At 40.9% G+C, this 21,060-nt stretch overlaps 2 protein-coding genes across 2 annotated transcripts; one reads left to right on the top strand and one right to left on the bottom strand.

The window, feature by feature from the left end:
• Positions 1 to 4,330: 4,330 nt before the first annotated feature.
• tsc2 (TSC complex subunit 2) lies at positions 4,331 to 18,211 on the bottom strand. Its single transcript, XM_057332253.1, has 26 exons — positions 18,084 to 18,211; positions 17,400 to 17,554; positions 17,188 to 17,274; positions 16,998 to 17,108; positions 16,113 to 16,260; positions 15,920 to 16,037; positions 15,602 to 15,650; positions 15,378 to 15,503; positions 15,203 to 15,276; positions 13,161 to 13,287; positions 12,919 to 13,062; positions 12,704 to 12,841; positions 12,524 to 12,627; positions 12,349 to 12,430; positions 12,085 to 12,240; positions 11,831 to 11,941; positions 10,400 to 10,522; positions 10,201 to 10,307; positions 9,965 to 10,118; positions 9,749 to 9,871; positions 9,517 to 9,651; positions 9,254 to 9,443; positions 9,010 to 9,103; positions 8,596 to 8,698; positions 7,349 to 7,443; positions 4,331 to 4,518 (listed from the first exon to the last, which is right to left on the bottom strand). The coding sequence occupies exons 2-26, from the start codon at positions 17,532 to 17,534 to the stop codon at positions 4,386 to 4,388; spliced, it is 2,967 nt and encodes a 988-aa protein (XP_057188236.1). The 5' UTR covers positions 17,535 to 17,554; positions 18,084 to 18,211; the 3' UTR covers positions 4,331 to 4,385.
• Positions 18,212 to 18,376: 165 nt separating this feature from the next.
• On the top strand, positions 18,377 to 20,798 carry nthl1 (nth-like DNA glycosylase 1). Its single transcript, XM_057331205.1, has 6 exons — positions 18,377 to 18,736; positions 19,233 to 19,495; positions 19,568 to 19,738; positions 19,815 to 19,974; positions 20,051 to 20,156; positions 20,235 to 20,798. The coding sequence occupies exons 1-6, from the start codon at positions 18,463 to 18,465 to the stop codon at positions 20,680 to 20,682; spliced, it is 1,422 nt and encodes a 473-aa protein (XP_057187188.1). The 5' UTR covers positions 18,377 to 18,462; the 3' UTR covers positions 20,683 to 20,798.
• Positions 20,799 to 21,060: the final 262 nt, after the last annotated feature.

Genomic DNA, 21,060 nt, shown 5'->3' with positions numbered 1-21,060 from the left:
AGAGAGAGAGAGAGAGAGAGAGAGAGAGAGAGAGAGAGAGAGAGAGGTTCATTAAAGAACACTTTGGATGCATGACACACACACACACTGAGACAAAACTCCCTAGAAAAGTTCAACTGGCAACACTTTTTCAGCTGAGTGCGCACGCACACACACACACACACACACACACGCACACACACACACGCACACACACACACACACGCACGCGCACACACACGCACGCACACACACGCACGCACGCACACACACACACACACACACACAGCACCCATGTGAAGTGCATCTGATGATGTAAGTGATGGTTTTAATATAAGACACTCATCAGCATTCTGCCCTCCTGTAACCATGGCAACTGCATCCCGGGGGAAATCAAGCAGGCTTTGTCTCCATACACTAACAGTACACACCCTCACACCTTGCATTAACACACACCGCAGCGGATGACGAAGAGTGTTCATCGACTGGCTGACCCTGAGAATCAGGAACGGCTGACTAACAGACCCACAGCACCAGAACCCAACTAAACCCAGAGTCTGACTGCAGAAATGCAACCAGATTTATTACATTATCACTGGTGTTGACCAAGAGGAATATTATTTTATTGCTCACACTTGGGTTCAGTTCAGATCAGAGTGTATCACCGTTGTGGCTGCTTAAGACAAAACTCTGATTAACAAGAGAAACAAAACAGAGAGAGAGATTAAGAGAGAGAGACAGAGAGATATAGACAAAATGAAAGATAGACAGACAGACCGACAGACATGGAGAGAGAGAGATAAAGAGAGATAGGCAAAAACAGACAGACAGACAGACAATGATAGATAGAGAGAGATAAACAGACAGACAGATAAGAAAGAGACAGATAAAAAGATAAACAAGGGTAAAAAAACATACAGGCCGTTCACAGACACAGTTTAGTTTAAACCAGGTCTATGCCTTAGCTGAATTAAGATATTTATGTTGCTTTTATCAAAATACCCTAGAAGAATACATTATTGCTGTGCATCTCGAGACAAAACAATGGCACTGATATATTTTAAGATATTTTTGGGCAAGTTATATTCAGTTAAGACAGGTCACACATTCAGTCTGGGACTAGCCTTAAGCCTGGTCTGTGAAACTGGGCCTTAATAGATCAACAAAGAGCGATAGCTAGACAGATAGATACACAGACATACAGTATACAGAAATAAATAGTTAAAGATGCACAGACAGAAAGACTGATAAGACAGACAACTACAAGATATAAAAGAAAGACAAAGTGAGATCTGTCTATCTATCAAGGTCACATAAAAAGCCAACAAACCAGCGCTTCATAGGCAGTTTGCCCCTAATAAACACACACTTATCTGCAAAACACAACAATAGAAAAATGAAAGAAAGAAACATTTGGGTGTCAAACGCACAACGGAGGAACTATTATTATATAGGGTCAATGTTGCATAATAATGACAAACTAAAAGTCTGTTCCCATCATCTGTGTAGAAAAACTCACAAAATGAAAGACAACTGCTCAAAGCCTGTCGTTAACTGTCTGTTAACAAACTGCTCCACAAAAAGAAAGAAAATGTTTTTCAGACTATAACCGTGTCATCATTTATTTCAGATAGCCACCACTTGTAGGGCTGTCACGATAAACCGACGATAAATATCACGCTTTTGAGTGAAGTACGGGAAAATGCTGCTGCATCCGAAAGACAGAGGGCGCTCTCGTGCGGAAACTCCAAATACGCACTGCAGAAGAAGACCATAACACGTTCTAGAAACTAGGAAATGCCTATGGACATCTTTATATCACTGTTACTCAAGCCTCATCAGGTATTTTTATGATAATAAAGTATATTTATAATGATCATGTTTGACAGGTGTTGCTTTTCAAATGCACATTATAAGCGACTCAAACTCGCACTGCTTTTAGATCGAGCAGCATTTCCTACTGATCCCAGAGCCGTGCTTCACGGACAAGCTACGCATTAAAAAAAAAATATCGACACATTGCTTATCGCAGCCAGCGCGATTTCAATAGGATTTAGTGATATCGCGGTAAATTCTCGTGCAACCCTGCAACAAAAACACTGTGACTGATCACTCTACATGTACTGCTCTACAGCCAAAGACAGACAAGATGGGAAATGAACCGGGCTTTATGCCAAAGGGTAAAAGTTTGACCGTGAGAAACACTCACACTGAGAGAGACGGGAAAAGACGTATCAGGTCCCAGTTTGTGTACTCCAAATCTTCAATGTTTTCAAATCAAGTAAAAAAATGTTCTGTTATAAACTTATTTTATAGCTTCCGGTACAGCTGAACAAAATATTCTACTCTGCCTTCAGAAACACTTCACTTTTCAGTTTAAACTTGAGAACTTCATGAAAACTGGTTCACTGCCATTTCCCACAGAAAAGGGTTCACTGTTCACCAGCTCTTCAGACGCACGTAACGCCTCTCCATCATCTCTGTTAGCTGCAGACAGATGATCTCCAGGCATTAAATGCATGTCAAGTAAATGATGTGATTTGTCGGTATAATTTTTCTCGGTTGATGCATTAAGAGATGACAGCGCGGAACATAAATGTAGATGTATGCTTATTGTGGAGGTCTTCGACAAAAAATGTTTGGTCATTGATTCACTCTAACGTCTTTTAAAATCAGATTCTTTATTCTGTGGAACACAAAAGAAGATATTTTGAGAAATGTCTCGGTGGTTTTGTGTATATACACAATGAAAGCCATTGGAAAGTTTCTTCAAAATATCTTCTTTTGTGTTCTGCAGGCGAAAGAAAGTCATACATTTTTTGGGTCAACTGTCCCTTTAAGAAATTCACTGATGTCCCTTTGTGATTCATTGAACAAAAATAACATTGTATGGGAATCGATTTGATCTCATTCTAAGAGATATTCTTCTGGTAACATTCTGTACAATAAAATCAATTGCTTTCTTCGACAACGTTGCTCAAATAATTTAGCAAAAAACAAAACACCCTAGCACAGAACTCCTTTAGGCTATTAGGAAACCAATGATAAAGAGACCAAGAGAGATTTCCCCCTTTTGGAAGCATGAAGACAAATGTTCCTGCTGCATGCTAAGAGTGGACAAACAGCAAATTCGCAAGCTGTTCATGGGCTGATTAATAGATTTTATGGTGATTAGATGCTCTGGGTTAATAAAGCACAGACCCTGGGGATGAAAACCTGTCAGGATACAGACCCTACACTGCCCTCTGCTGGTTTGCCACTATATAGCATGAGGTTTAGCAGGGAAAAAAAACATATTATACATAACAAAATTCAATTTGACATCAAGGATGTACAATTAAATTAAGTTAAATTTCCATCGCCTCCAATTAATTATGGCAATCTCCACTGGATAAGATTCATTATTGTGTTCAGTCACAAGTGGGCGCCATTGAATTCTTAAAGGGACAGTTCACCCAAAAATGAAAATTATTTGACCAATTATTCACTCTTGTGTCATTACAAATCTTATGCACAACACAAAAGAAGATATTTTAAAGAACGTTGGTAACCAAACAACACTGGCCTCTATTGACGTCCATTGTATGGACACAAAACCACTCAGACACTTCTCAAAATATCTTCTTTTGTGTTCCACTGAAGAAAGAGTCACATACAGGTTTTAAACAACGTGAGGTTGAATAAATGACAGAATTTGTATAATGTGTTTCAAAGAAAAGGTTTGTTGCGTCATGTGTAAAGAAAGTGAAACATTTTCTTTCTTCTTTTTTACCCTTGTACAACTTTGACACAAACTGGATTAATGATTTAACCTTGATAACACAATGACAGATACTTTACCTGAGAGAGCAAAGAGTGTGTGAATATCATGCGTTTCATGGCACTGAATGCATACCGAGACAGGCAGCAGGCTGAGTAAGTTGAATGCGCCCCCTAGCGTTCACAAGTTGAATTACAGCTGCCCATCACACAAAACAAACCGCGAAAAAAGCTTGCTGTTGGATTGCGTGAATGTCACGTATTGCCGACCCCCCTTTGTTGTGCATGCTTTCTGTGTACAGCCATTTGTTCGCAAAAAAACAAAACAACATTGCAAAAACCACAAAAAAGCATTGTAGCCCAAATGCCAAAAAAAAGGAGTTAATGTAATAAAATGACCGCAGTAACAAAGCCTCAGCGCATGCAATACATGTTACCACACATGAAATGCAAGAAAAGACTAAACCCTCCTCCAGCATGCACTCGTTCCCGCAAATCAGAATAACCCCAAACCAGAAGGCCACGCCCACCCACGCATCGCCAAGACAACGCCCCTCCCTGAATACCCAAGCCCCACCCACCAGAAAAAGAAAAGCAGGGATTTGTCTGATGTAGTAAAAGAATTGGCTGAGGTTACCAAAAATGTTCTACCTGCGCACCGCATGCTCGGACACACTGATGCTTCGTGAGCGGAAGGCGTCCATGGCCGACAGATCTTTCAGGTCTTTAACAGGCGAGTTTGCGCTGGGGCCTTGCTTCACCACTTTGGTCGTCCGCAAACTGCCCCGAGGGCAAACGGGTCAGGTGCGTCAGGAAAAGGGAACGTTGGGGGAAATTTGGGGCGTTTCGAGGTCGAGCAACCACAGAACATTCCAGCAGCACGGCACCACGTGGAGGGGGAGGGGTCAGGTGGATGGGGTAGTCACGAATGGGGCAGATCGCAGGTGACGGGTCCAAGGCGTCGGCACCCCCCCCAAACCACACCCACCACGCAAGGCCCAATCAGAGGAGGGGGGAGGAGTCAAAAAGGCAGTGAAAGGAAAACAAAAGTAACTCGGTCAGCAGTGCACACTGAGAACTAGAAAACAGGGACAACGTTACAACAAAAGAGGGAGAAAGGACGAACTGAGAGGAGAAACAGCATAAACGAGAGAAACAGACACATAACAAGGCAAAAAGTAAGTAATATACTTTTCAGCGATCTACAAAAAGAATGAACTAGTGGGAGAAAACAGCACAAATATACAGGGAGGAAAAGGATTCAGACACGCAAATGGGATCTTTATACTGGAAGTGAACAGCATTTTAATACAGTTAATACAGTAAATAAAACACAAAATCAATCACTGGATGAGGTGAAAAGGGGGGCTGGAACAGAGAATGTGTGGCTCTTCAAACTAATGGATTGCAAAATCTTGAATATATACTGGAGATGCACCGATATATCGGCCAATAATCGGTATCGGTCGACAAAAGCAAATTTTCACGCTATCGGCCAATAGTTTAAAAACAGTCGATGCTCAGGGCCGATATATCCTGTCAATCAAAAGAGGACAGGAAAATGCAATGAATTTGTCCTCTGTAGGCCTATATAGAAAATGTTAAGAAACATCACCAGTTTGACGTTTAACATTAATTCATTATATTATATTATATTATATTATATTAATTAATAACATTCAGAAAGTTAAGAAATATTTATTTAATCTTCAAAATCGGCAGATATAACTCTGAATAATCGGTGGAGACATTTTGTGTCAGTGCATCTCTAATATATACTTAATAAGTTAATTTCATCGGTTTCGTAAAAACAAAGAATCATATACTTCAGTTAACACTAAAGGAATTGCAAATCAGACGAAACTGCAAAAAATAATAATCTACCCCCTTTACCGATAACCCCGACCCCAAACTCCAACAGTGACGCCAATGTTGCCATGTTGCTGGTTGGATTTAAAAACAAATACAGAGCCGCATCCTCTGCATTTTTCTCTGAATTTAATACAGTTACCTCTGGATTTTAAGCTCAGATAGATGGGTTTTTATTCGTCACGCATATGCCGACTAGTCACCAGACAACCAATGAGATTTAAAATTAAACTTATTTAGCACTTTTTTCTCACTAACGTATCGTTTCGCTCCAAAAGACATTTATTAGAGATTCATTTTATGAGCGTGAAAAACTGTGAGGTCTTTAATACAAACAGTGCCACTTAATAAAATTAATTTGGATTGTTATTTCATGTAGCCAACCAAATGTCAAATCACATTATACAACCAAAGCTACTTTTTTGCTGGCTGTTTAAGCTTTCTATTCAAAGTCCAGCCCCAATGAAAGCAAAAAACAAAACAAGAGATGGAAAATCCAAAAACAACAAGATCACATGATGCTGTTGCTATGACAACATGGATGACGATGAATTTTGACAGCCTGTTAAAACTTTGGTGCAGTAATTAAAATACACTGATTTCGGCTGAAAGTGTGTTGTTATAATGGTTTAGTGTCGTTACTATGGTGATTTGCTTGCATGGTTATCTGGAGTATGAGATAGTGGCTGTTTCTGCACCCAATAGAACAACAGAGCTGAAAAAGGGGACAACGATGAGAGAACATATAAGAGAATAGGACAGGGGAATAGAGGAACAGGCTCGCTTCTGATTGGGCGATTCAAATCCGCACGTCAGTGGGCGGGACTGTTATCATCTAACCTATAACGTATGACTTTTGTAAAACATCATCTCATTGGCTGCTGCTAAGATTAATAAGAGCACACGCACTTGGTATTTTTCTGTTTCTTCAACTGCACGCAAATAAACTATTAACAATTTAAACAATTTAGCAATTAGCATTTAAACTACCTTAAATCAAACTTTACATCTTGACTAGTTCATTTATTTCATTCAGTCGTGGATGTATATATATCATACATCTGAAACGTTGTAAACATCTACACAACACTTTCCTACATTGCTAATCATGGCTAAAGCTAATTTAATAGCTAGCGTTTTTGGCACTATGTAGGCTATATTATTTGCCTAGTCACAAAGAACGTATTCTGTATTTTAACACGTCTAATAACATCTAATTGTTGTTTGTATTAGGAATGACACCACAATGAAGACAAAGAGTACTTTGTGTCAATTAAATATATGGTTTGTTTATTTTTTTACTATAGTTTCAAATCTTTAATCTTTAAATTAAAAGAAACGTTTTGTTTATCTTCAAATATCAATAAGAAAAGTGGAAATGTACGTTTTCCTAAAATAAACCCCTGAAAGAAAAGAACTCCCCATAGTTGAAAAAACTATGTAAATAAACAAATAAAAATGGTATTTAAGCGACAGTCTGCCTGTGAGATGCAGTCACCACTGGGACTGTATGGAGAAAACATGAGACATTAAAGTGAAGATTAAGAGGAAAACACAAACGAAAGGTAGCGAGTGAAACATCTCACAGTCAGACTAGCGGCGCAGAGTAAATGTTCTGACATAACCAGACATATAAATCAGCAGTGAATGAGCCAATGAGACGTCTGAATGACAGTCATGCTTTGAGTTGCTGGTATCCGTCCCTGCATATGTGTAAGAGGGTGTATGGGCGTGTGTGTACCTCTTGGGTCTCTCGTTCAGACTGGTGCTGCGGGCTCTGAAACTGCTCTGCTCGTGTGTGTCATCAAACGGCAGGAGAGCATTTGAACGGAGACCCTAAATGATGGAGCACAAGTCATTTGTTAAAGTGATAGTTCACCCAAAAACGAAAAATTCTGTCATTATTTACTCTCCCCTCTTGTCATTTCAAACCTTCATGACCTCCGCAGAACACAAAAGAAGATATTTTGAAGAAAGTTGGTAACCACAGACAGCACTGGGCCAGTTAACAACATTCTTCAAAATATCTTCTTTTGTGTTTGAAATGACAAAGGGGTGAATATATGATGACAGAAAAAGACAAAACGCTAGGGTACTGCAATCCCAAAGTGTCCACTTCTGCACAGATCTGATTTACTAGTGAGGTTGCTCACAGACCTTTTTAATATGGCTCTTAACATTTGTTTGTGTAAAATGTGCTACAATAAACACAACTTGACTTCAAGTTATCTCAAGTTAGACCAAAAAAAAAGTTTTAACACTAAAGTCACATCGCAAAAAAATCAATATATTTAATACATTATACCTACACGTTATACTTAATTTAACGCGATTAATTCTTTTTCGGATTACATAAAGTAGTTTTAAAGCACAAAGTGGTTTTGATGCACATTGTCAGTTTATCTGGTGGATTGAATAAGAATTGGTTTTGATGCACGAGTTTTTATAACAAGAATCTTCTATTTGAACGAAAAAATGCAGATCCTGCTGTAAAACTGTTGTTCTATTACTATACAGATTATACTATACGGACTCGTACACATATTTTATTTTTTTACAAATAAAAAGTGGTTCAGCTCTGAATTGAGAAAGTCTGATTCAATGTCATTTTACTGTTTACACCGTAATGCAAAACAAACCTGAGGTCAGAGTGCATGTTTGTATTTTTTGTATTACGGTGCGTTCACACCAAAAGCGAGCTAAACTATTTGCGCGAGTAGATTACAAGTCAATGCAAAGACATGAATAGATGCAAATTTGCACTGGGAGTTGCAAACGATTGCCATGAACGCTCGATATTCATCTCTGAAAAAGATGAAAAAATTCAACTCGAGTGAAACATTTGCATAATCTGGCAAGGGTGCATTTCCGGAACAATAGCGGATGCTTGAGGACACGCCCCCATCGTGTATAAAACCAAGTAAGCGAAGAACTTGATGCTTCTCCTTTGGTGTGAACACACAATTAGAGCTTAAAGACCCAACTGACCTTGGTGATGTACTGAACAAAGTCTTTTCTGAACGGCAGCCGGCAGCGGATGAACCACATGGCGATCACGTGATGGGCTAGAGATACTATGTATTGATTAAATCTGTGGACAGAACGAAAGAAATAAAATCACCGATATGTGGTATCTGGTTTTCAAAATATGGAACATAGAAAATAATCACCAATTTGTTTGATCTTTAAATATTACAATCATAATAAACGGCTGTTACTTGCATACAGAAAACGCACACGTAACCTTCATTTATGACATTAAAAGAAGCAAGACCTTTAATTCACGAAAATAAACCCGCTAAGAAAGGTGATGATTTTTTTCAACAAAATTTTGTGCGCAAGTGTGTGTGATATTACTCATCGTATAAACCAGTAAACAATGTGTTAGCACTTCAGACTCACTTTGAGGGGTTGGTGTACGGCAGCGATATAGCAAACACGCTAACATACTGCTCAGCTACAAAGTTAGCGTACAGGTGTGGAAGCCGCACCAATGCTGAAGAGACAAATAACAAAACATTTCAGGACTTCAACAGTTTTATATGAACAGAATGTGTAAAAAAATACAAACTCTGGTAAGTGATGGCATTCTGATTGGTCGGAATAATGATGATGTGTGTAACGTCAAATATGTGTGTGCACTCACTGGACAGGAACTCCAGCATGGGCGATGCCATGGCAACGGTCGCCGAGATGTGCGTGAGCTTGACGATGAGGGCGGGGAGGAGTTTGATCATGATGTCAGGCATCTCCACGGTGCACATGGTCAGAGCGACCACGCACTGCTTAGCACAGCGATAAATCAAGCCTTTCTCCAAACACTGAACCAGCTCCCTCTGAAATACACGCACATCATTTGAATCTGATCTGATAGTGTGCGTTTCTCTGAGGCGTGTAAGCGTGCGTTACCTGTCTGGGCTGTTCTAGATAACTGTGGTACGAGGTGAGGGCGGTTAGAACGGGAACCACAGCGAGCTGAACGTCGGTCAGGGAGAAGCCATCGGGAGTCTTTCTCAAACGCTCGGATATGAGACGATCCGTTACCTTTACGTAGATACACAAACACAGATTAACCCGCTTGCACATGAGGCGCTTAAACAAAAACACAGAGTTCTTTTACAAAGCGCGCTTGTGTTTTTACCATCGAGCAGAGAGTCGAGCAGAGGTGGTCGATGTTGCACGGTGATGTCAGTATTAGAACTTTGTTCTGTATGGTGCAAGACATCTTATCCAGAACCAGCTTCAGAACTTTCCAATCCGACTCCTACAAATCCAACAAACACCATCAGCATTGGCAAAAACAGTACTTTTAGCGACGCGTGTGTGTGTGTACAGATGTGTCTGTGACTATGTGTACCATCTTCAAACACTGCAGTAACACATTGAAGGCCAGGCTGTAGGGCAGATAGGCGGTGCGAATGGAGGAGGGCGGGGCCACCGGTGTGGGACTTCCTGCCGGCGGGGAGACAGATCCTGCTGGCTTCTTATCGGTCACTCTTTTTTCAGACTCTCTGAAAGTCAGACGATTGAGCAACGATTTAGACAAAACACTAAATCTGAATGCCTCCTGTGTGTGTGCGTGTGCGTTCTTACCCCACATCACAGTGGCAATACGGGCTGAATCTCATGACTCCGTCTTTATTTGGCAGTCCCAGCCGATGAAGAAAGTCAGCCCTCATCATCAACAAGAAATCAAAGACCTGAGAGAGAGAGAAATAAGATCGTCACGATCTGAAATATACTGTTTTTAGTTTCCTGCCATTTATGAACCCCTGACCCTGTGACCTCTGACCTGTAGTCGTACAGAGCTGGCGATGGCACTGCAGTATTTGTACTTGTAGTGAAGTTGCAGGTGAGAAATCAGCAGCTCGTACACTCGACTGGCATGACTGGCGGGCAGACTGTACAGTTTACTCTAGAAGACAAGAGACGAGATTACCATAGATATACACACACTAGAGCTCAATCTGACAACCACAGACATGCACTACACTGTGAAATTAACGGTGAACGTCTGTAAAATCATGACAGCAACATAATGTAAACAGAAAAACAATCAAATTGTTACATTTACAGAAAAAATCTGTTGAAAAATACTGATTCGAAACAAAACTGTTTATAGTAAGGGCCCGTCCACACCGGGACGACAATCGCGCGCGTTTAACGCGTCGTGACTAAACAAAGGGCGCCAATGTGAGTCTGCACACCTACGCGGAAAACGGCAGGCGTAAAAGCGTCATTTTTTTTTAAACGCCTCAGGCTCGTTTTTTTTGGTTTGACGCGCTGCATTAAAAACTGGCCTTCCAATGAGATTGGCGCATGAAGTTGCGCAGCGCCACCTTGTGTACCGGGGTGTTTCTGATTTTCATTAAGCGGCATCTATGTCAGGGAGTGAATTTGCACGTTCCCTCGGCTCATCGCCAATGAAAATGAAAATCGTTTGTGTATGAATGCCGAAAAACGCTGGCGATAAGCGCGTGCGATTAACGTCCCGGTCTGTACGTACCTTAAGAATGTGTTGAAATAATCATTTACGCAAAGAAATTACAGATTTACTGCAATGTAAACAGAGAAAACTAGAAACACAGCAACCAATACAATGCAGTTAAAATTACGTTTTTTTTTACGTATTAACGTAATAGTGTTAAAATCCATTTTTCAAAAAGCACATTCAACTGTGGGAAAGAATTAGGAGACCATTTCAAATCTTTTTTATTTCTAGGTTCGTGTTTAGGTAAAATTTAGGCAAAGACCTCAGATACTGCAAAGACAACAAGTTCCTATTCACTATTAAGCAACACAACAGTAATATTTCTACATTTATTTAGGAAAACTTCAGCAATAAATTTGTATGTTATAACCTGGATTTTTCCATGTGTCCTGTCATGCTGTCAGTCTTTCACATTTGCTGTCGGATCACTCCTGAGGTTTGATTTTGTTGAAATTCAACAGACACCGGACTTGAATGGACACAATACATCTAGAAATGCTGGAATGGTCTTTCAATGTTTTCCGCGGCTGTATATCAGTAGGACTCCGGTAAATAAATCGAGCCAATAAAACATGATGCAACGATGAATATTGTGTGTTTTGTATTTAGTCAAGATAATTTATGGTAGACTTTGAACCTGTATTAACATGTCGAAATTACACAAACTGCGTAAGGCTGAAGAAAGAGAGTCATATACATATACAAGAATACAGAAAACATGTATTTTAATACCTCCAGTATGTCGAGCAGACCCAAAACGGAGGTTCTCACATCCTCCATGGTTGACTCCACAGACAGATCTCTCTCTCCATCCATTGAGCATGTTAATGGACGACTAGCCACCTACAGACAAACCAAAAGCTTTACTCACACACACATTTCTCTTCGGCTATTAATAACAGTCATGAATAAACATAGACTTTTTTTACTCAAAAATGACTATCCGTGTCATTACTAATGGCTCCGTGACATCATCACGCCATTACCCTCTCAATGATGTCCAGCAGGCTGCCGAAGTGATGGGTGTTACAACCTTCGGCCAGATCCACCAACAGCTGCGTGGCCTGTCTCCTGACGGACAGATCTCGATCTTCAGCGATCTGACCCAGCTGAGGAATCACCACCACCTCAATCAGCTCCTCCTGGACGGAGAGTGAGAAGGTTGGTTTCTGGTCTCACACAGACTGCTGGGATGTTCCACAACAACACAGATAACATGAAAAAACGAGGTTTGTGTGTGTGGGACTGACTTCATAGAGTTGGCGGTTTGTGCTGAGTACAAAGGACAGGATGTGCAAGACCTTGATCCTGATCATGGTCCGGCTCTCGTTCCTGATGGAAAGAGAGAGAGAGATTTTTTTCAGTCACGCATTTAAAATGTGATCTAGACATGCAGCGCTTCCGCGATCAATGCAGCGTTCCGACCTGAAGAATTTCTCCATTAGCTTCAAAAGGTTTTGAAGCCATCCGTCCTTCGCTGGCTGAATGGACTGGGCTCTGTAGGAGATCAGCGTCAACACCGAGGCATCCTGTCGAACAGATTCAACGGTCAGTCAAAACCCTCATTAGACGGGATGAGAGACATAAAGATGGAGAGAAACTCACTGGTCTTTTATCAGCACACTTCTCCACCAGGCTGAAGAATCTCTGCGAGGATCCGTGAAAGTCGTTCTGCTCGTAGAGCTCCTCAACCGTACTCAATAACTCATAAACGATCACCTTTAGATCCGAACTGCCCATCGTCTGTAGACACACACACACACGCGTAACGCACACGGCCACGTGGAACGATGCGCTTAACCCCAAAATCACCTGTGTACCTGTATCTGTTGCAGGAGTCTCTCTATAATGGACAGCAGTATATCCCACGTCACCACCTGCAGGTCTCGGCCGTACTTCTTGATCAGTCGTGTGATGGAAAGCACGATTTCATATGACACCACCTCATTGGCACAGTTCATGGCCTGGAGTGCACATCGTATAAAAACACGAAGTGATGAATGAGTAATAACTAAAGATACACAACAACATAAGCACGCATGGCGTTAAAGCATACGGGTACCTTATGAAATGAAGGCAGAACCAGCGTGGGGGTGTTTTTGAGAGCGGGAAGCCTGTGAGCCCCCCACAGCGCCATACCAACAAAAAACACAGCGCCCCTCAAAAGAGCCGCGTCTTCAGAGTACACCCTACACAAAGAAACACATTCAACATTCAACATATATTAGCGGTTCACAATAAAAGACAAATCCTAAAGTCTGTTTCACCACATTCATGGTATTTCTGTGCTTTGTGACTTAACAAAGGTCGTTTTGTTAGTCTCTTTGATTTAAAGTCCCCGTGAACCGGAAGTTGTGATCATTTTTACTTCCGTATTTTGACGCATTTCCGAGTGAAATTAAATTTTGAATGAGAAAAATAGTTGGGCGTGGCTTTCGTCTTTCGCTGAGATTTGATTGGATGTATTAAAACAGCCGCTGCATTTTGAAATGGAACTGGCAGCAGACTGAGTTGAAGGGGAGGAGTTAACGGATGCTCCGCCCAAGCCGTCTAACATACGTCATCTAAGATGGATAGTCATTACAGGACGGAAGTCAACTTTCAGATTTTAACTGAAGATTATGAGGGCACACGATTTTTAAAAAGAGAATGACCCACATTGATAAATTATTTACAATAAACGCTGCAATATTTCATGAAAAAAAGGCATTGTCATTTTTTATTTCACTCGGACTTTAAACTTCGATGGCAAAAGTCACTACAACTGGTCTGTTTGATTCAAGGTTATTAACGTTAACTAAAACTAAGACTATTAAAAACTTCTCTGTTAATTGAAATCATATAAAATAGAAGCCTAAATATTATAAGAAAAACTTGAACTAAACAAAAAACTTGCCTTAGAAATGAATTGTAAAATGTTTAAATTGAGGCACATAATCTGGAAAAAATAAAAAATAAATGAAAAATAAAAAAAATAAAAACTGATTTAGATTCAATGTTTCAGATATATTGTTTCTGTTTTTTAACACTACACAAACGTTAGAACAAAATAAAACCAACAAACATCTTTAAGACTTAATCATATTATTTAAAAAAAAAAACATAAACGGGAAGTGCTTCTGGACCAGTGTTGTTCCGTCTTGCAAAATGGTCTATATGGCAATATTAAATATAAATGATAAAATGAAAAAGCACATCACAAAATTGTTAAAGTAAACAGAAATTAAAATGACAATTCAATTTATTTAAAAAAGCTAATTAAGCAACAATAAAACTAAAATAACTTGCTTCAGTGAATAAGTTACAATTATTCATCATTATAAAACTTGATATATATTTTTGTTTAATCTCCTAAATTTTCATCTATTAAAATATTTAAGTACAAAAATATTTAAGATAAATATTGCTGTTTATTACTGTATTTTTCATGTTTTATCACTTTTTCAAAAACGTAAAATATCTTTTTACATTTACATTTAGTCATTTAGCAGACGCTTTCATCCAAAGTGACTTACAAAATAAATTGCTGATTTTCTGCCGGTTAATTTGACGAACAATTTTGTTAAAACAACGCAATGCTGTGCAAAATACAAGTGAAACAGGTATAAAAATATCATATTTATAATAGTCATGGACCGTTGGCTAAACGTCTGATGCATGAGGCACACTTTCTTGGAAACACTTCAGCACGTTCGAAGTCGTCATCTGATTGGTTGATTTTTACAGGATTTCCGGAAGACGTGCGTGTCGCCGTCTGATCAAAGTAAGCTGTCCTGTGTTTACGATGGTTGCAATAAGAATTCACCACGATCGACTAAATGCTATATTCTTAAAGGTATGCGAGGTTCACGGCATAAACTCATAAACATTGTAGTTGCTGTTAACATCTGACACATTCATGAATGTACACCGGTCTGTGACATTTCCACGCCTCTAAACATGACGCAGCACAAAACGTAACGTGATTGGTTGCTTAACCTGTCAGTCATATGGCCTCCAGGGCGGGGCTTTGACCAAAGAAAGCTGCCAAAGTTCATGTGAGACTATATTCATAATAACAAAGTATACTATACCAAACAGAAAGAAATGTTAAACACACATTACCTCTCCTCCATGATACGGCACATGGTATAAATGGCACTGTGACCCAGGTGAGTTCCCAACACTTTACGCATTAACTAAACCAATACAAGAAGCACATACATGTTCTGTATTACACTGAAATATGTGACACTATGTTCAGGTGTCGATCTTAAACCGAAGGTAAATTCTTCAGTACCTTCCAGCAGGACTCGCAAAATTCCTTCACGTTAACGGTTCGACAAAGCGTGATGATGAAAACCATCAGCGAATCAGAGGGCAGGCAGTTATAACACACTACAGCGTCCAGCACCTGCAACGCAACCTTCATACACACACAAAGATGAGTGGCGTCAGTGGGACAGTTGTATTGATGAGGTTAATGGCAAAGCATTGAACGTAGATCGCAGTGCGTTCAGATACCTCAATATCTGTGGAAGAAGTCGTCCGGTTGCACAAAAGACAAATTTTCCTATCAAAAACAAATATTAGTTTTATAACAAGGTAGCAAGGTTCATCTATGGTTACCAATCAGAACTTCAGAAGTTTAGACTTTATTCTTACTTCTTTCACTTTTGTATATAACTACAGTAAATTAAATAGGAAATAACAACAAAAAGCACGTACGAAAGACCTTTTCATATAAGCTGAACCGCATTTTTTTTACTTCAGGTCTTTAAGACAAATTTAGTAAAGTATCTCCAAACTATTATCTACAATTGCGTGTGCACATGAGCTTACTGAACCATCAAGGAGACGTTCTCATCCAGATAGCAAGAGTTGAATTTGACCAGGTTGACAAGCACGTGCAGGAAATCAGAAGACAAGCCGATGTCCATCCAAAGCAGGACAAATCGAGCTGAGAGAGAACACAAATACTGATCACAGTCTGAACACGACCAGCGAGATAAATAAAATCTGTATGAGTATGTACCTAACTCCTCCTCTAAGTAGGTGATGTCTTTCCCATTTTCGGTGAGGGCCTTAAACACCTCCAGCCTCTCAGGAAGGTCCTCATTGCAGGGCTGATAGTCCAAAATGATCTTGAAGAAGTAAGCCCGAAGTGGACCCACCCTCTCGCCCTATGCACAAAAAAATAACAGAAGACGACGAATTGAACACTACATATTTGGAGCAGACGTGAACATCACAGTTTAATATTAGAAGTTCTTTAACCAAAAGTGGAGCTCCAACAAAAGTAGTCACACTTATCCTAGTTCCCACTAACAAATGTTTTGATTCGGATTTGGGCAGGGATGGATTCAGACTGGGTCTGAGACAGATTTAGATTCGGGTTGAAACAGATTCAGAGTCGAGCAGGGACAGATTCGGGCTGGGACAGATTCAGATTCGGGCAGAAACAGATCCAAATTCGGGCTGGGACAGATTCAGATTCGGGCAGGGACGGAACCAAATTCAGGCTGGGACAGATTCAGATTTGGTCAAAGACAGATTCAGGCTGGGACAGATTCAGATTCGGGCAGAGACAGAACCAAATTCAGGCTGGGACAGATTCAGATTTGGTCAAAGACAGATTCAGGCTGGGACAGATTCAGATTCGGGCAGAGACAGAACCAAATTCAGGCTGGGACAGATTTAGATTTGGTCAAAGACAGATTCAGATTCAGGTCGGGACAGATTCAGATTCGGGCAGAGACGGAACCAAATTCGGGCTGGGACAGATTCAGACTCGGGCTGGGACGGATTCAGATTCGGGCTGGGACAGATTTAAATTCAGGCTGGGACAGATTCAGATTCGGGCTGGGATGGATTCAGATTCGCGCAGAGACAGATTTAGCGCTTAGGTGTGTGTTTGTACCTGTCCCCGTATAATAGCCCTCAACAGAACCAGCACCGCATGACGGGCCTCTGGCGGCTGATCAGGGTGAAGCATGTCCTCCACAGCCTTCCACAGAGCCTCCACCGCATTCTGAAACACAACACGGTTAATGTCCATTTGTCTCGACATACACCTTCTGCAGTAAACAGATTCTCCTGAATGAGCTCACCTCCTCAAATTTCTTGGACTTAGCGAGGTCGCACACATGGTTGATGACTCTGATCCTGTGATGTAGACCGCACTCTGGTGTCAGCTCCTGACATGCAGAAATAGAGAGATATTAAATATGCAAAACAAGACCTGTGATGATTGCATTCATTTGCAGGAATAAATCCTCTAAATCACGTCGGAAAAAAGACAGACACCCAGATCATCTCTCACCTTCAAGATGTCCAGAGTGATTATAAACTCGGAGGGTTTGCTCTCTGCCTGTTTGCTCTGGAGGCGGGTCGTACTAATACCAAAGATGCCCTTCACTTTGTCCTTCAAAGACTCTTTACTGGGCTGTTTGTTCATCTTGAGACACCTGAGACCCCCTAATTGACAGAAAGAGAAAAGGGGCAAGCGTGGTTACTTTTCTGCAGCGTTGATTGTTCTGGAGATGTTCTTTATAACTCACACTGGGGCTCATGCACGCGCTCAGCCGTCCAAACACGCGTGCACGTAAAGGTGTTCAGCCCCACGAGCCAAAACTCACAAACGGAGCTGTGAACTCTAGCACACATTCACTGAGACGTTCAGAAACACGTTTGCAATACGAACGACAATCTTTGCACTGATTCGCCGCATTTTAGACGTGAAAACAGAACTGACAAACAATGCAATGAAGTCAAAGGTCTGACACCTCGTGACATTTCAGGCACAAAAATGGTTACACGCATTCAAAAAGGAAAAGCTGACTGTCACCCAGCGCAATAAAAATGAGCCACATCATATAAAATACGGCAGTAAAGTATAGATTCAACGCAGACAAAGCACCAGTGTGGACAAATAAACAACCTTAAATAAATAAATAAACCTTCACTTATCCACAAACAAACGCCACACACACACACAAGCATTTACCGTCTGCCGGCGATAGAGGAGGGCTGATATCAGAAAACCATAATTGAAGGATGTGACTCAATTGTATGCATTTATATCTGACAGTTTGTCCCAGCTCTCATCTTAGCCCTTTCACTGCCCCCCGGAAGTCATGCTTAACACACTGGCATGTATTTCCTACAAAAACAAGTCACGTGGTTGGTGGAGGAGAGTTGTGTGCGGGAATTGTAGTTCTTTTAGCGGAGAGCACGCATTTGCTTTACGCGCGCAACGTGTGTTAAAAAACTACAAATGCTTAACACTGTGAAAGCGAGGTGTGTTACGTGATTTCGACCGTTTGCTGCGGGATGTTGTGCTGCTTGAGAGATGTGTCTTGGGAAAAATTACTAACGTTTTATTTATGACGGGAACTTTGGGAATGTGTGTTAATTTGTCGACGCAAATCCGGAGTTCGTATTTTTGTGCGTTTCGCCGTTTGGATGTAAAAATGATCTCTCCGTATTTCACTGAATCAGCTGCTGGGGTAGAAACTTCTGAAACCGACACAAAGAGGAAAATAAACACAGGAGGAATTCGTAGATTGAGATCCAGGGCGTTGAAATCAGAAGATGCTGCAGGCAGCGTGAAAGCAGAGATGCACGAGCGCAGTATTACAGATGCGCAAACGTCTGCAGGTGAGACTGACAGAAGTGTAAAAACTCATACTGTAACGTCAAATACATTATGAATAGGTTTTTGATAAGCAGTGTCACTTTGTATAAAATATAAACAGCATTTGTTTTATTTTTTATTTATAAAATGCAACATTTTTTGGTGTAGGTGAATTTTTTTTTACCATTCTTCTCAAAAAAGATGGGGTGGAATGGCATAAGACACAATAAATTACAAAGATCATCGTAGAGTGCACAATAAAGAATCAGAATAAGTAATAAGAGTAAACAACACATAGTACAAAAGTCTTACTGCATTAAACTGATCTTCAGTGGGATATTTCACAAATGTTTGCACAAAATGCAATGCAATGCATTTTTTAACATTATAGACACTGCATTGTTATTTCCTTCAGAATTGAATGGAAGCCCCAATTATTACAACATGTATTGCACTTATTATAATTATAAATAAGACATTTTTAAATGGTCACAGACTCACAGTTGTGCTTTCTTACAGAACCTCTATCAAACAGCAGCGAAACTACCACCAAAGTAAAGGCAAATGATGATCAAGCCCCTCTGCAATCACCTAGAAAACCCAGACGGGGTCATGTGAAACTGGAGTACGAGGAGGAAGGGGTGGGGCCGAAGAGGGAGCGCTGGGAGCCGTGTGATTGGAGAACGCAGCTGTCATTTATCCGGGAGATGAGGAGCAAGCGGGATGCCCCGGTGGATCAGATGGGAGCTGAGAAATGCTATGATGCGGAAGCACCACCTGAGGTGAGCACGAATTATTATTATATTATATTATTTTATATAATATGTTGTCACACTGGCTCTATTTCTTCTCAGGTTCGTCGGTACCAGGTGTTGATCTCTTTGATGTTATCCAGTCAGACGAAAGATCACGTGACAGCCGGTGCCATGCAGAGATTACGTGAGTGCGACCTCAACGCGAACGCGATTCTCGACATGGATGATGACACGCTGGGCAAACTCATATATCCAGTGGGCTTCTGGAGGGTATGACAACACACACACTCGTACAAACACACACAGATGTGTTCGAAATAGACCCTTACGCAACCATGTTTCTCAGACAAAGGTGAAGTACATAAAAAAGGCCACGGATCTGATCCAACGGGAGTTCAGTGGTGACATTCCTAACACGGTGGAGGGTCTGATGCGCCTGCCAGGTGTCGGACCCAAAATGGCCCACCTAGCCATGGACATAGCCTGGAACCACGTGTCAGGGATTGGTAGGGAGGACGCAGCTGATGGTGAAAAATGCTAAGAGCCTGTTACAATTTGTAATGATTTTGTGTGCACATGTAGGTGTGGACACCCACGTCCACCGAATCTCAAACAGGCTCGGCTGGACCAAGAAGGAGACGAAGATGCCGGAGGCGACGCGGAGGGAGCTCGAGGAGTGGTTACCACGGTAACCTCTATTTTCAGTCGTGTTGCTAACGTTCATCTCTCCAAAACATCACAACATTTCTCTTTTTCCATCCTGTAGAGAACTATGGAGCGAGATCAACTGGCTGCTGGTTGGTTTCGGGCAGCAGGTGTGTTTACCCGTCGGACCCCTCTGCTCCATGTGTCTGAATCAGTACACCTGTCCATCCGCTCACCGTTCCTTCCCCAAAAAGATCAAAGCAGGCTCACCAAAATCCCCAAATGGACTCACGTCTCCGACACCAAGGGTCAAAGGGGAGCCATCAGACTTGCCTGCTTACTGCTCCCCTTCTCAGAGGAGGAGGAGGAAGACGACTCAACGGGACGTTTCAGAAAAAGAGCTTCAAACAAAATCCTCTTTTTGTACTGAAGAACATGGGACTGAAGTGAAAACAGAGGTTCCAGGAGACGACAGAGAAGCAGGCCCATCTCTCCCCAGAGACGGACACAGAGGAAAGAGGCGAATGAAAGCTCCTCCCTCACACCGGACACAACGATTAAAATCTTAGTATAAAATACTAAACATATATCATGATGATTATTTTAGCAATTTGGATATAAACAGTATAAACTAAACTGAAAATTGTATGTGTTTATTCTATTTTTTAGAATGAAAGTACTGTGTTGAAGTCATAAACGCACGAGCTTGTTTGTTTCGTCAACACTAGAGGGCAGTGCAGCTCTAAACATTCATATTTGACCGAGAAAACACTACATGTTTATTTAAAATTATCTTAAAAAAAATATTATACTTTATTTTAACTTTTTCTTTGGATTTTACGAGTTGTGTTTAAATATCATCTTGTTTGACAATGCAGTTACGTAACTGTTGGCGAGATATCTTGCAGTTATTTTATGGTTTTGCATCTTTGATTCTGTATGTGTGC

This window comes from Triplophysa rosa, linkage group LG4 (assembly GCF_024868665.1).
Source record: "Triplophysa rosa linkage group LG4, Trosa_1v2, whole genome shotgun sequence".
Classification (NCBI taxonomy): Eukaryota; Metazoa; Chordata; class Actinopteri; order Cypriniformes; family Nemacheilidae; genus Triplophysa; species Triplophysa rosa.
This window is presented reverse-complemented; position numbering and strand designations above follow the sequence as displayed.